At 38.5% G+C, this 15450-nt stretch overlaps 1 protein-coding gene across 1 annotated transcript in view; it reads left to right on the top strand.

The window, feature by feature from the left end:
• LOC125972532 (calsyntenin-2) overlaps positions 1-15450 on the top strand; it is a 140584-nt gene that overhangs the window by 54868 nt on the left and 70266 nt on the right. The window contains exon 2 of the mRNA XM_049726282.2: positions 9189-9311. Coding sequence (XP_049582239.1) covers positions 9189-9311 — 123 coding nt within the window. The remainder of the gene's footprint in view (positions 1-9188; positions 9312-15450) is intronic.

Below are 15450 nucleotides of genomic sequence, written 5' to 3'. Positions count from 1 at the left end.
AAGACAATTGCACAAGGGCTAACTTTTCCCAGAAAGCTGCAAACAAATGTCTGTAATTCAAGCCAGGAAACTGTGCGCAAATTTCAAATCACCGCAAAGTAATTTCAGATGTCTCTACATCCTTTTTCCTGCTTTTTTATTTATTTATTTATTTACTGGCGTCACTGCTCAAAATGCATAGGCCTACTTTAAAGCTTAGCAAGACTGAAAGGTCATAGGTATAATGTGCCTGCATTTCGCTGTTCTCTCACTGCTTTGAAATGGCAATGTTTTTTAGAATGCATTAAAGGTGTCTTCATAGTGGGCCAACACAATGCACCGCAAGCAGGTGTCTGGGATGAATCGATTCAATTTCATGCAGTGCTTTTACTTCCTGAACACATCTTCATGGAAACAAACAAAAGTTGAACTTGAACTCTACTTGAACTTTTATTAGTATTCTGATCAGGAAGAAAACCCAGGTCCAGATATGAGACTGCAAAGCATGTTAGGATGGAAAGCTATTTGGTTTTTGTGGATAAAGCTGTGATTTGAGTCAAATGCTTTAGGAATGAGGAGGTTCGATGGACTCTGGGTGCAGGATCGAGACAGAAAGGGAACAGATTCTGAAACCACAAAGAGACAGACTGGAAACAGAAAATAGAGAGATAAGAACAATCAGCCAGAGCACTAACTAGAATGCGCAAGATGGGCTTGACACAACAAAAACTCAAAAAGGAGCATAATTGATCTGGAAAGGTGGAGAAGTCCGAGACTGGCTTAAGAGAAGGTAGCTGCCAATCAGTGGAAGGTGCAGCTGCGAGTTGAGTCATAAACACCTCTGTGAAATCACACACACGCACGCACACACGCACATATATGCACGTACACGCAAAGTGGACAGGCTTTGTAAATCTTTCTACCACAATGAGGATGACAGTGTCACCTTTCTATGGGGGAAGGCCAGTAACGAAGTACGGAGCAATATGTTGCCACAGATGCCTGGGAATATGTGTGGGCGAAGCAGACCAGAACTGGGTTAAAGGGCATCTGTAATTGGACGAACATTGCACTTATTTTACAGCTCTGAACTTGATGGTTATACTAAAATACCTGCCATTTCCCCCACAAGCTAAGTAGTGATTTAGTTTTAGGCTTGTTTTTTAAGCTTGTTTTAAGCTGATATTGACTTGTGTGAGAGGCAGAGGATGAGACAATTCCCCCATCGTTAAGCCATTATCGTTTACACAATATTAACCAGTAATCAAAGTCATGTTGATTCTTTTGGATTTTAATCACAATCACTTTCAACAGTTTATTCCTTACAGTGTCTAAAACCTTTTTAAAAAACTGTCACTTTTATTTAAAAAAAAGAAATACAATTTAAAGAATATTTAGCATTTATTTTTATTCAATTATTCGACTCTCCATGCATATATAGGAATAGGAATTTACGTCTTTTGTTGTAATATAACTGATTTTAATATAGAAGCTGGTGTAACACTTTTTGTTGGTGTGTGCCACGAGATTTTTTCCAATAAAAAGGTGTGCGGTGAATGAAAAAATGTTGGGAAACACTGCATTAGACCGTCTGTCCCACTCGGCCATGGCCCAAGACAATGTAAAACTGCACAGGCAGCCAATGTTGAATAAGAGTGGAGCTGGTGTCCAGAAATATATGACTATTGAAATAAAATAACACAGCAGGCCCCCCACATCTCTGTCATACAGGAAGCTCTTTGGTGCTTTTTTGCAAGAGCCGTTATGGGTGAAGAACATCCCAAGAGTTTGCAGCAGATTATGATGCAAAGACCTTTTTTGATTGTGGTAGATATGGCTGTGGCAGGAGAGAAAGGCTCCAGGTGAAAAGGTTAGCAGAAAGCAGATGTTCTGAAATGGCAATCCAAAAGGACAAAAAGTCAGGATACTAACAGTACTGTTCTATACGGCTACACATGACTTGAGCTGAGCCAAGGTGGAGTCCAAGACTGGTTTAAAAGAAGGCTACTCCGATTCAGGTGCATAACTGCATGTAGATTCCAACATGCCTGCGTTCGCCCATCCGAAACCACACATCCACCTAGGAGCACAAGGGGTGGAATACAGGGTGTAGAGGTAGCAGACCTGACAAATTTGGTGCCAAGTTTCCAAGGATTATTGTTTTTATGTAAATGAGATTGGTCCAGCACTGCCAGTGTCAAAATTGGCCACATCTTTTACCCACACAATACTCACCATCTTATAGTGTAATCAGAGGATGATAAATCTATACTGCACATTCAATGAGTCCCTATGTTAATCACAAAATAATAGATTGTTTTACAAATAGACCTTTTTGTCCACATCTGTGACTTTGCTGTCAAAAATATTTTTATGTACATGGTAGTAAAAAGCTACATTATTTAAAATGAAAACTGTATAAAATACAACTGTATATACACTACCATTGTTTCATTGATTCTATTACTGACCCCACTTAATTGTTCTGAAATAGTACCAAAGGTTCAATTTTGAAAATTCAAATTTCAGTATTTGGAATGATGCTTACTTTCACAACAGGAAGATAATACAAGTACAACATCAGAATAACTTTGGAATGTTTATAAATAATGGAACTATATTTGATGCATGCAACAAATGGCAAACTATTATTATATATTATAAATAGCAACATATTTTACTAAATAATCTGTCATGACCCTCAAATGTGTATGACCCACCATCTTGAACAGATGTTACTCCCAACCCGTCATTAACTGTAAATGTAGTGTTGGTGTATCTCATTATTCACTATACAGCAGTACATGAGAAAAGCAGAGAGCTGAAAGTACCATATTAGAAATTTCACATATACAATAATGGACTATGATGAGAGATCAAAATGACACAGACAGGGAATATTTGTGACTGTAATTTTGACAAAGAGGGGTCATGGCAGCTGGCGTTAATGGCATCGAACACGAATTTCCGCCTTACATTATCCACTTATCTGCATTTGGGCGTTTGTGTTTGTTTTAGCGATTTTTTTATATCCATGCCACACATCTACCCAATATTTACTTCTCTCTGTTTTTCTTATACATCTCCTGGGGGCTAAGAACCGCGAATCGGTAGAGTAATTGTGCAGTCAGCCTTTTCCCTATCTTCCGAGGTTTGAAAGTCCGCATCTGAAAGTAAAGTCTCATGCAGTAACATCATCACGCAGCCAGGAACAGCTCAAAGGCAAATATGAATGATATGTATTATGTTTTTTTCTGTCACAAGGGTACACTATAGCTCCTTCTTTGAGGAAGATGGAAAAGAATCTCATGGTAAATGTCTGACCTTTGTCTGGGCTCTATCATCTTGCTGCAGTGACAATGCTGCAGGGTTGGAGTAAAAGAAATGCCAAAACAAAAATGCCATAGTTCACTGAAGTACAAAAAATATATATATACGATATCTTTTGATATGTGGGCTCAGATTTCCTTCCTTCCTACCTCTGAGTGGTTTCCCGGACGCCTGCCTCGTCCACAACTATCATTCTACTTTTTGTGGTGTTTTATTTGCTCAGCAAGGTCCCATTGTGGTTTCACAGGTCTGTAACAAGATTGTTTAAAACCGCTACGCTGACCTGGCTTGCTACATGACAAAAATGAAAATCCTCTCCTTTTCTGGAGCTTTTTCTGAGGTAGAAACAACCATTGGTGAACATTTGGAAGGAGACTAAGACAGGTTTCAACAAGAAGTGGATCTATTGAAGGTGTTGGTAACAGCGTGGAAATCTACTACATTGAGAGGCTGAACAATCGGGCATCTGTCACCACACCTCTGAAGACCAAGCAGACCAAGACCAAGCAGTCTAAAATGCTAGAATAGATGAATGTCCATTGAGTTTATAGAAAGTAGGACTGACTGCTCTGTGTTGGGTATTTCTTGTTCAATTTTAGTAGAGAGACACCTCTAAAGAAAAAAAAAAAAAAAAAAAATATATATATATATATATATATATATATATATATATATATATATGGCTGACATTAAACCAGGTCCCGCCAAGCCACCGGCCCCCCACAGGTAGCCTGCTTGCACCACAGCCAGAAGTGAAGCAATTTCAGCTTCCCTAATAGCACAATTACTTTTTACTTACTTTAGACCCATACTGAGGGCTAATTTAGAGCAAAAAAGTTAAATACCTGCATGTATGTGCCAGTTTATGAACCGCAACATAGTTCGTGAACCGAAAGAATATTTGTCTGAAAATCCTGTTTGTAAACCAATTTGTTCATGAACAGGCACAATCTCTGAACCAAGTCGTTCCGATTTTGGACTGTTTAAGTCCAAACTGCATTTGAAGAAGGCATAATGGTACACAAAGTTGAATTACACTACCATGTAACAGCATAGTAGCACATTGGTTAAGAACAAAATAACTTATTTCTGAGATCAGTACAACCACATAACATTTAACAGTCTATCATCAGTGTTTATCTGTGAATTCACAAACAAAGACACTTGCACATATTGTAATCATTAATCTGAGAAGGGGAAAAATTACTTGGACCTTGGGTAAAATAGCTGAGTGAGACCCTGAGCGAAGGCATTGCTTGAAAAAGTGAAGGCAAAAATATGCATTATTTAGAAGTGTCAGTAGCAAGCAGACGTTCTAATAAAATATAATCACTCAATAGAGCACATACCTCACTCAAGGGCTTTTATGATAGGAAAAGATTGTTGTTTTCCGGGAGTGTTCTTAACCATAAATTATTAAAAAATAAAACATGAAAATGTGGCCGAGCACTGACAAGGATAACACATCCTCCCGTCGCATGGGTTGAAAAATGTTATGGCAGCTCTGAGGCCACAAAAACATAAGGGTGATACAACATAGTGGGATAGAAAAAAAGCAGCAAGCAGGTCTCTACGTACATAATTTGTGGTGTGTGAGGTCAACATGCTTGGCTGAAACTGCCAATGAAAGCATGCCATTCGTTTGTCTGTGCCTGTACTCTCCCACATCAATAACCTCATGACCTCACTATTGGATCAAGGTCATACGGGGCAAAATATACTGGAGGCTTGCATAATGATGATGCATTCCACAATGTGACATTCATTCAACACACTTCATGTGCAGGTTGGTGACACTTTAATTAGCGTCCAGTCATATAATGCATAGAAAAGCCCCTTGAATAAATGAGCTCACATCAAAATTGTATTTGTTTGTATATCCCGTATATGTCAGTATACAGGAGTTTATATCTAAAAGAATTGGGGCCTACGGTATTAATAGTACACGTGTACTGCATATACTATGTGACCATTATTCGGATGAATTGATACAACAGATTATATTGTATAGGACATATGAATGTTATAGTATTATAAGTCAACAAATATTTTGAGACTGAGGAGTCGGTCTAGATTTTCAATTTTACTTACTCCTCATTTTGGACATGGCGTGTAAACTGTGCTGAAGGTAGTAATTTATTGCTACTTTTTGATATTTACTAGTATATTTTGTATATTTGATCAATCAATCAAACCAAAATAAATGATAGGAAATTGAAGACTTCATCTACTGTCCTGTAGAATCCCCTTTTAGGTTTTTAGACATAGCTATTTCCTGGATCATCACAGCTTACACACGGAAGCAAGCCAGAACACAGAGATGATTATTGTTTGTAAAAGTCTGCAAGGTTCAAAGAAGCCATGGGTCGTTGAAATGGTAAGGGGATGAGGGGTGAGTCACATCCTGTGATGTTACAAAAGCCTGAAAGTCCATAATTTGCTGTGTTCCATTGATGGACATCTTTGAGGCACCAGCTCCTTGTCCCTGTAATTACATGTTCTTTGCTGCTATGGCTTGCTGTCTCTGCTGTGTTTACTTTTCATTTTGCTGATGGAATCTTCAAAGCCCCTTTGTTGACTTTATCAATCTAGGTTTAATTTCCTAGATTATTTTTCTATTTTAATTAGAACTGTTTCTCTTGCTCCAATGACAACCTCCCTCCGATGCATGTTCACATTGCAGCAGACACCACTAAGGAGATGGTACCCTGCGGCGCAGTTATGGTGACACATTGGTGGCTGGGTCAGAGTTTAATCAGCTGTCATAGCACCTCTGCCTTGCATAGAGCCTCCAGTCAATTCCACAGCTCACAACTTAATTGGTAAGGAAATAGCAAAGGGAGATAGTCCTGCTGACTGGCAGCGGAGGGCATCTGAGTTCCAACATTTACCTTTCATCTGTCACACAACCTGATTATATTAGCATGTACTGGTTAATAACTGTTTGGCACAACCCCTGTGGCTGAATTTAATTGAGCAACAAAAATGGTTCAGTGGCCTTTAACTCAACTCAAATGTGAGAAAACACACTTATAGAAGGTGCAGAAGATTATGCATACCGTATTTTCCGGACTATAAATCACAGTTTTTTTTTTTCATAGTTTGGCCGGGGGTGCGACTTATACTCAGGAGTGACTTATGTGTGAAATTATTAACTCATATCATTTCACATGTTAGTTTCACACTAAACAGCATGAGGGCGCTCTAGGCCTATGGAGTAATTGGAACTGTAACTAACGATGAGTCTGACGTAAGTCACATAGAAGATATTGGTTTGTTTGCATTTCTGTGCATGTTGTTGTGGAAAAAAAAGAGGGTGAAAAAAAAAACAACGTAATGGTTTAACTTTTTACATTTTATCTCTGCGGAAGGTCATGGTATTGTAAACACGACAAAATGTTGTTTGGAAAGCGTTCTTCAGTTATCTCCAGATAAAAATCAGAATGGTGTGTGTCATCCCGGTGAATGCTAAAGCATTTTCATCAAACGGCCTCTGAAAACCCGCCCTCTTTTCATTCTAAACAAGATGTGAGCAAATGCCATTTACTGGTTGGCTATAGGCACAATGAATGTTGTTTGCTTCTAATAATTGGGGTCACTCGGAGTACAATTGAGGTGTGTTTTGCTTGAGCAAATCTATAAGCGTATCCTATTAGCAGCTTCTGGAGCCTCAAGGCTGCAGTGTACATGAGAATAGCCTGGTTCAATCAAATTGTCAAAAAGACAAACATACCTATTGAAGGGAGTCATTTTCAAAGAAATGTTTGATATTTAGCAATGAGGATAACTTTGTGTTATTTATTTTTCAACTTTCCTGCTGGATGTGTTTGTCGCATATCACTGAATCTTTAGTCAAGATTAACGATGCTTCATTTCCACTCTTTCATTGTTCCCTTCCTTTTGTTTTAATTGAAGATCAAGATGTTCGGTTGTTTACTGTGCACAAATTCATCCAAGGATTGCTGGTTAGCCACTGTTGCAAGATATTTACTGCTGCAAGAACCTTTTTAAACATTTGGGCTACACTGATGCTACGCTTAGTGACCCATTGAGGAAACAACAATGCTCTATTTAAATACAATAATTGTAGGGGTCACTGAAGACGTGTCAGTGAATAATGAGTACAAGTTCATTTCAGATCAGTCTTTGACACATTGTTGCTCTGTTTAGCATCCAACTGAGACAGCAATCTATGAACCCATCCTAAGTGTCACTATGCAGTTCGAGATTCTGGGAAGGCAAAGGGCCGAAATGCTTCCCTTGGGAATCCGGAAGTTGATGGGTTGGCATTTTCATTTGTAAACCCTTTTCTCATCTTTCACAACCTGTGGTGGACTGAATTATTTGCAACAAAAGTAGACTATATCGGTGTACTCCAGGGGGAAGTCCCATAGTGTCAATCCACTGATCCCATTCTGCTCACATACCTTAGATTTTGTATTTCTTGTCTGTGATGGAATGGGTATGGTAACCAATTGAGACACTTCAGATAATATTGGATAAGAGCAAACCATGATGGGGGAAAATATTGACGCACTTAAGTCAACTCAGACCTGAGCTTGAGCCATCATTTACCTGTCACAGCTGTACTGTTGGTCGCACCGGGTAAAAAAAACAATGTCGATATCGTAAGTGCTGACTGCTGAGTAACTGGAAGTGCATTGACAACCACAGAAATATTGTTGACAAAACATTCAGGCCAGTCTTAAGCAGTCTTAAAATAATTGGTCCTAGCACTAATTGTCATGTCAGACTAATTAAAAGGTCCGTAGGGGTTCAAAAATGTTTTATGACTGAACGCAAAATCCCTAAAACACCCAGGCTCAACATTAGGTATCACACGCTGTAATCACATTCACATCTCTTTGGAGTTATTTATAAATACCGTATTCCCTAAGGCTGCCACTTTAAACTGTTTTGTCTTACTGGCAGTTTTGGCAGCAGTGATGCATAACAATTTCCCTAAAATCTAATTCACAGGTTAATTGATCCCTATAGTCTTGGCTCTTATAATTAAACAAAAAAAAAATATAATTTCACCATTTTGGAACAAACTCATGCATATTCATCCCATAATAACATTGTATAACATTTCCATCCATCAGTGCTTGTCGTGACTCTATCAGGGTTGTGTAATTAGTAATACTTTTCAGATGGAAACTTAAAACATTGGTTGCAGTAATTTTAGTTTTCTGGTGTCTTGCAAAAAAGCTCTATGCAAAATTCAATTATTCAACATCAGGTAATAAACTATATGGACAAATATACCGGAGCACCTGGCAAATAAAACTACAAACAAGGTGCCCACAAATATCCAATTGGGTCCCCGCTGAACTGTCCTTAAAACATTTTTACATTAAAATATGTTGTTGCTAATCAAGATTTACTGAACTTTCAGAACTTAGTTATGTTCTATTTTCAATACAACAGGTTTTCATTTTATTCAATCAATCTATCCAGGTTGTCTGTCAATGAAACACGTGTACGTGGTTCTGCACATTGCCACTCAATCCAGGGTAGTTTTAATCGATTAGAGCTCTTAATTATACCCTAAGCACAGGACCTTTGTTTCGACATGGGTGTCGATAGAGCTCTGTTGGGAGTGCAGTGCTGATTGATCAAGTAGGACCCATTGCATTGCAACGCACGGGGGTGTGGGGGTGTCAGGAGGAAAGAACATGCAAGAGAAAGTAATTGCAATAGAGATTAGTACAATAAGTGAGTCTGGAAGAACCAAAAAAATATTCCTGAATATTTGCTGAGTCATACTTTTGTGTTGTTGAGTACAGATCATGTACACGTCTCCCAGCCTATTAAGTCTTGCCATTTCTGTTGCTGCAGCAGTCTATCACTCACATTTCATATTTTGTCTCCTGCAGTGAATAAACACAAGCCATGGATTGAGACGTCATACCATGGGGTAATCACTGAAAACACTGATGTTGTTCTGCTTGATCCTCCTTTGGTGGCTCTGGACAAGGATGCTCCCATCCCATATGCAGGTAAGAAAGCAATGATGAAACAATAAGGCCAGTATACTCAACTTTTCATTTTAGCATTACCAAACTTAAAGCAGCCATTCCAAAGCCATCTCCACAATATGAGAATGGCTGCATCACAGTTTGTGATTTAAATTATCTTACCCCTTTGATTGGGGCAATCATTAAATCCAATAAGTCCTTAAGAACACATTGCATGGTTATTTTTTTGTCCCAAATTACCTCCAGTGGGTGGTGAGAACTGCAAGAAAGAAAAGATGACTGTGACTGGATTAGAGTATACCCACTTTGTGACACTTCCAGCTTGTCCAAAGGGGTGCCAGCTCTTGTGGGAAGGTGTTAGTCCCTGCCAGGCTGCTAATGTGCCCCTTGCATATGTTTGGAACCTGTTCAAGTCTTTCAAGCTGGGCATGATTAGTGTGTGTGTGCAGAGATTGCAAAACCAGGTCCAGAAAGTAAAATAACGGCCACAGTTTGGCTGTGTGTGTGTGTTAGTGGTCTAGTAGTCAGTTTTAGAATGGTCTGAGGAGACTTGCTATAAAAATGACCCTTCAGATTAAAAGGAAGTAAATGCTAAAACAGTGTGGGAGATCAGCTGGGTGACCAACAACGACTTAGGTCCTGACAGAAGACCTTTGTATATCCCCCAATCTAGAAACATGCAAGTACTTTATAAGGGTTCGATTCCACCTCTGGCCCTCCCTGCGTGAGGTTTGCATGTTCTCCCTGTTTTCCGGGCACTCCGGTTTCCTCCCAAATCCCAAAAACATGCGTGGTAGGCCGATTGAGCACTCCAAATTGCCCATAAGTGTGCCCTGCGATTGGCTGGCAACCGGTTTAGGGTGCTCCCCGCCTACTGCCCGATGGGCCAATAGGCTCCAGCATGCCCGCGACCCGATGTGGAAGGGAACCGGACTGCTCGAAGAAAACTCACTCTAGTTTCCTCCCACATCCCAAAAACATGCAAACGTGACCAAATCACGTGCTGGTGCGAGCAACCACAACTATTAGTTGCACCAGTGGGAGCACTAATGCATTTACGATGAACTACACCAACATTAATGTTCAAAACATACAAATCTTAATGAGTATTTTGCTTTTGGGATGCAAATGGCCGCAGTAGTTTGAGTTCAAGATGACAAATCGTTCTCTTTGCCATTGTTCACATACTCAGTTATTAATGAACTACTAAAATGCAATCAACTTTCTCAATGAGCCACACAAATGAAGCACATAGACTTTGTAATGGGATTTTTCAGGGCTTTCAATTTTTTTGTCTTTTGATGGCTAACAAAATCAACAGAGGAAGGCAATATTTACTTTGCTTCAAGAGCAAGAAAAAATAATGTCAGGGTTAGGCCCATTATCTGTACATTCAACAGAGAAAGGGGAGGTTTTAAAGAAAGGCACTGCTTTATTAAAAAATAGAAACTGATATAGAAAATGGCTGTTATTCTTCTGTTACTCGTTTGGTGAAAATGTGGGTGCTTATCAGCTGAGCTTTTGCCGGCTCCAAGGGCACGTCTTAAAGGCACAAAGTAGATATATTAATTGAATTAAGATTTATCATTATTAGTAGTATTAGTAGCAAAACTAGTAGTACAGTATTTTTTTTAATAATTACTGTGTTTGATTTGACTTCTGATTGCGCAAAATAATTACAAAGATTGGATGCATGGCTGTTCTGATAAGAGAATGATATAAATTTCAAACTGATTTTACAGGCTGAAAAAAGTAAAAAGTGAGCTGTTTTATTAAAGACATCCGATTTTTGGGCTTATTAATTCCTTTCCTTGCTAGAAGTGTTAGTTTAAGGGCAAACAGTTCCAATCTCGCAGTCAAGAGTGGTGCTCTAAAAAGTAGACATTTAGTTGTGAGTTATAATGTAGCATTACAAATAAATATAAATGTATAAAATTAAAATGACTTGAAATAGAGTTGCCTTCTATTTGAATGTTGTTGATGTAGACAGGCTTGCCGGTGTCATGTTGCAAAATCTCGTTGTAAGGCACTCGAAACATGACTGTACAAGATCGGTCACCTGAATCCAATCTGCTCCCATAGCCCCCGTCATTTTGCCCCGGAACTTGTGACAGTCCAATTAAATACAACTGCATATCAGGAAGGTTAAATTATTGTCATCCATCGGAGCATAAAATTGAGGAGCAACTCGGGAGAAGTAAGCGGAGATCTGCACATGCACGATTGACACGCATGATTGAGAAGTGTGTGTTGGTGCCAGAACTGCAAAAGAATGAAGCTTTTTATCAACATTCAGTGTTTCTACAGTGAACTGTCACATAGTCTCAGTTCAGTAATCGCAAATTAAGCTATTCACTTAATCATGTCTCAAAAGTCTTTTATTATTATTATTTTGTTTTCCTTACAAAATCCTGTCAACATTATATAAGACTTTTAATATAAGGTCTTTAATTGCAACATTTAATGTTTATGTCTGCACAGCCATTGATTGCAACCAAACCTCCACTCAGCCAAAATGTTTTGCGATTGACATCCAACACTAGGACAACCAGGAGTGGCTAGATAAGACGGAGGCGCCCATGTCCTTGTTGGCGTACTGAGTAAACACAGCAGCAAAACAACAGGATTTGCTCAGCAGAACTAACCAAACCAAGCCACAACAACAATCATTTTTTGATCGAATGGTCTGGCAACACTAAGTATCAAAGCTCTTGTAGCACTGAACTGATATCTCGCTCAAAGTCAGCAAAAATGTTTACTAGTAATTCCTGCGTTCTGCTGTGCATTCAAATGTTCATTGTCTTACACCCGCCTGCACCGCCACAGTAATTTATCATCATTATAGTCATTATGATAATTGCCATCACCAGCAACCTCATCAACAGAACTGTTGATGTGTACATACATGGACAGTAATTTGTACCCTATGTAAGTGTTTAGCTGTAAGCCATTTATTATATTCTGAATGGTACAGCAATATTTGAAAATGTTTTAACTATGAAAGTGTTTTGAGGGTCATAAGTTGTGATATTATATTTATGCTATAAACTCTTCATTCGGATAAATATGACATGCATTCCAGGGGAGCATCAGTTATTTACAGAAATATGCTATTCACAGCATGACTCGGTTCCTACCCTGTGCAAATAGTGGATGTTTAGTAGACCCGTGCATTAGTGGTTATTCTTGGAACTTATCCCTCGTTTATTTGAGCAACAGGAAGGATAACCATTGAATTAATGTGAAATATCTTTCAGCCTTTTATAGTAAGGTCTCATTATCTAGCCGCTGCTTTGCCAAAGGCATGTGTATGTTTTTGGCTCTATGTGATGGAAAGTGAGAATCAGAAGTGGGGTCCGACAGGTGAGAACCCTGGCTGCAGGCTATACATACTTGCCAATGAAGGCTTTTAGTATTTAATTCTTCATTTCCGTTTATTCACACTTGCAAGCATTCACTTCTGACCCTTCTTACTGTTCAGAAATCTCCACGTATTAAACCACTTCTTCAAATGTCCCTGCATGGCATTTTCCATGGTGGATATTAAATATTCATGGGTGTATATTCTTGGGATAAACCTGTTTTATACTACAGCAACACCGTTAAGTACAATTAAGCTAAAGCTTCCTCTGTTTAAGTTATGCAAATATAAAGTATCTCATTGCTATGCTGGAGCTTGCCACATCAAAGGTGAAGCAGAGAGCAAGACCAGGCAGTATAAAGAAGTTCCCCTCAGGGGTACTGATACTACTCTATGCTGTGCTTCCTGGCATGCAGAGTCATTATCTTGTCTATATTTAGTTTATTGGCTGTACAAAGCAAATCTCATTCTGACATTTGGTTCTGCTGCCTCACATGAGTTAGTACAAATACTGTTGTATAGACAAGTGGGTGTAAAGGCTTTCACTTCAATGATACAACAAGTCTGTCCATACTGATTTGATTTGGGGTTTGAGTATACCGTAATTTCCGGACTATAAGTCGCGCTTTTTTTCATAGTTTGGGTGGGGGGGCGACTTATACTCAGGAGCGACTTATATATGTTTTATTTCACAAATTTTTACTTGAGCATTAAGTCCACTTACTTACAAGTATAGTTGACCACTTCCCATGTTATTTTTAGTATAGTTGATCACTTCACATGCTTTTATATCTTTATCTTGAACATATTCAAAACATAAAAAATAGAGAAAACATCAAATAAAGCAATTAACACTTTAAAGCACCATATCCAAGTCCACTGTCTGCTGTATGTACACTTGCTCTATTTTTGCTCCTTATATTTATTATTATTATTTATTATTATTTGGCCCATTCTCAGCTCTTTGTTTGTGTTTGTCACGTTAGCATACCTATCGTTTAGCCTGTTGTTGCTATTTAATGAATTGGAGTGACACCGATGGTTTTATAAACATGTTATTCATGTAATAGTTGTCCTTAATCACTCTATATGTTACGTCAGGCCCGTTCTCAGCTCTTTGGTTGTATTTGTCACGTTAGCATACCTATCGTTTAGCCTGTTGTTGCTATTGTTTAGCCTGTTGTTGCTCGTTCATGACTGTTTTTGGTGTGGGATTTTGTCGAATAAATTGCCCCCCAAAGTGCGACTTATACTCCGGAGCGACTTATATATGTTTTTTTCACTTTTTGGGGCATTTTATGGCTGGTCCGACTTATACTCCGGAGCGACTTATAGTCCGGAAAATACGGTAGTTAAAATGCTATTGCACACATGCAATTTTAGTCTCTTTAATTATCACACAAGCACATAGACACACACATAAATATAGACATGTTTAGATGTATAGATAGCAAATAAAATCAAATTATTTATTTATTTATTTATATGTCTACATTCATACATTTAGATTTGTGTATGTATGTACATTTCATTTAATGTGCACACAATACTACTATATGTATAGCATGACTCCTTTATACTCTGTGGCAAAGAGTATAAAGACACACGACAGTGTAAAGGCATTATTTCTCTTGAGGAAACTATGTACACCCACCACTGATGTTATCGCAGCGGGATCACGTCCTCAGTGATGTAGAGAAATAGTGAGTTCAAAGGGCCCGAAATAAAGTGGCTCACCAAGTTCTGTGACAACACAGACAGACCCACTTGGGACTTACTGAAAGAGGTCTGAATATATGCAGGAGGAGCATTCATTAATGCACGTATAAAGTAGAAGAAAGAACTCATAGATGTGGGCAAGTGTAGTATTTCAGGGAACCTATCAAATTTGTTGAGTTCTGAATATATGCAGGAGTAGCATTCATTAATACACCTATAAAGTAGAAAAACTAACCCATCGATGTGGGCAAATGTAGTATTTCAAGGAACCTATCAAATTTGTTATAATTTTTTTCATCAATTACAATATACACATTTGATGGTCTCTTAATGCCTTTCATGCACAGAACACGTCATTGAAATCTATAAGACACAATCATACAGCTGCAAAAAAAAAATTCAGAATATACGTTCAGAGAGATGTTTGATTAGGGCCATGAGCAACAACTGCTTCTTGAACCCTGTTGTAACTGAGGACATCATTTTTCGTCGCGCACAAGGAACCACATTTGAAGGCCGAAACATCCACTGGTACTCATCAAACTTTTCATGCACATCTAGAGTGCCAAAAATGTTTTTATTTTAAAGTCGCCACTATGATAACTCACCCAAAACTGGCCCGCGAGAGATTTAACGTGGTGCTTTTGCGGTACATTTGCCACGGAAATTGGCAGGCTTGTGAAGCAACCCAAGACACATATTAAAATGTACAAGAGGTCAAATTACTAAAAACAATAAACTAAAACAAAATAACTTTGTTGACATCAATCTGAAGGGGAAAAAACACCACTGCCACCTACTGCAATGATGTGTAACTACACTTTATTCCAGTACACAAAAAAGAACCAAATATGTACATAATAAAGCGTCTGCTGACCGATAACAAAACGCAGCAACTCTTAAACGACTCTATTAACAATAATACAAATCTGATTGACCAGAAATAAAAAAACTGAATGAAATCATTATATGAAATAAAGAGCCATAGTGATGTTCTGCTCTCCCACTATTGTAAGAAACAAGACTTTAATTGTCTTTGTAAATCCATCCAGAGACTTGTTATTCTGCTCTCCACTTACC

The sequence above is a fragment of the Syngnathus scovelli genome, chromosome 7 (assembly GCF_024217435.2).
Source record: "Syngnathus scovelli strain Florida chromosome 7, RoL_Ssco_1.2, whole genome shotgun sequence".
Classification (NCBI taxonomy): domain Eukaryota; kingdom Metazoa; phylum Chordata; class Actinopteri; order Syngnathiformes; family Syngnathidae; genus Syngnathus; species Syngnathus scovelli.
This window is presented reverse-complemented; position numbering and strand designations above follow the sequence as displayed.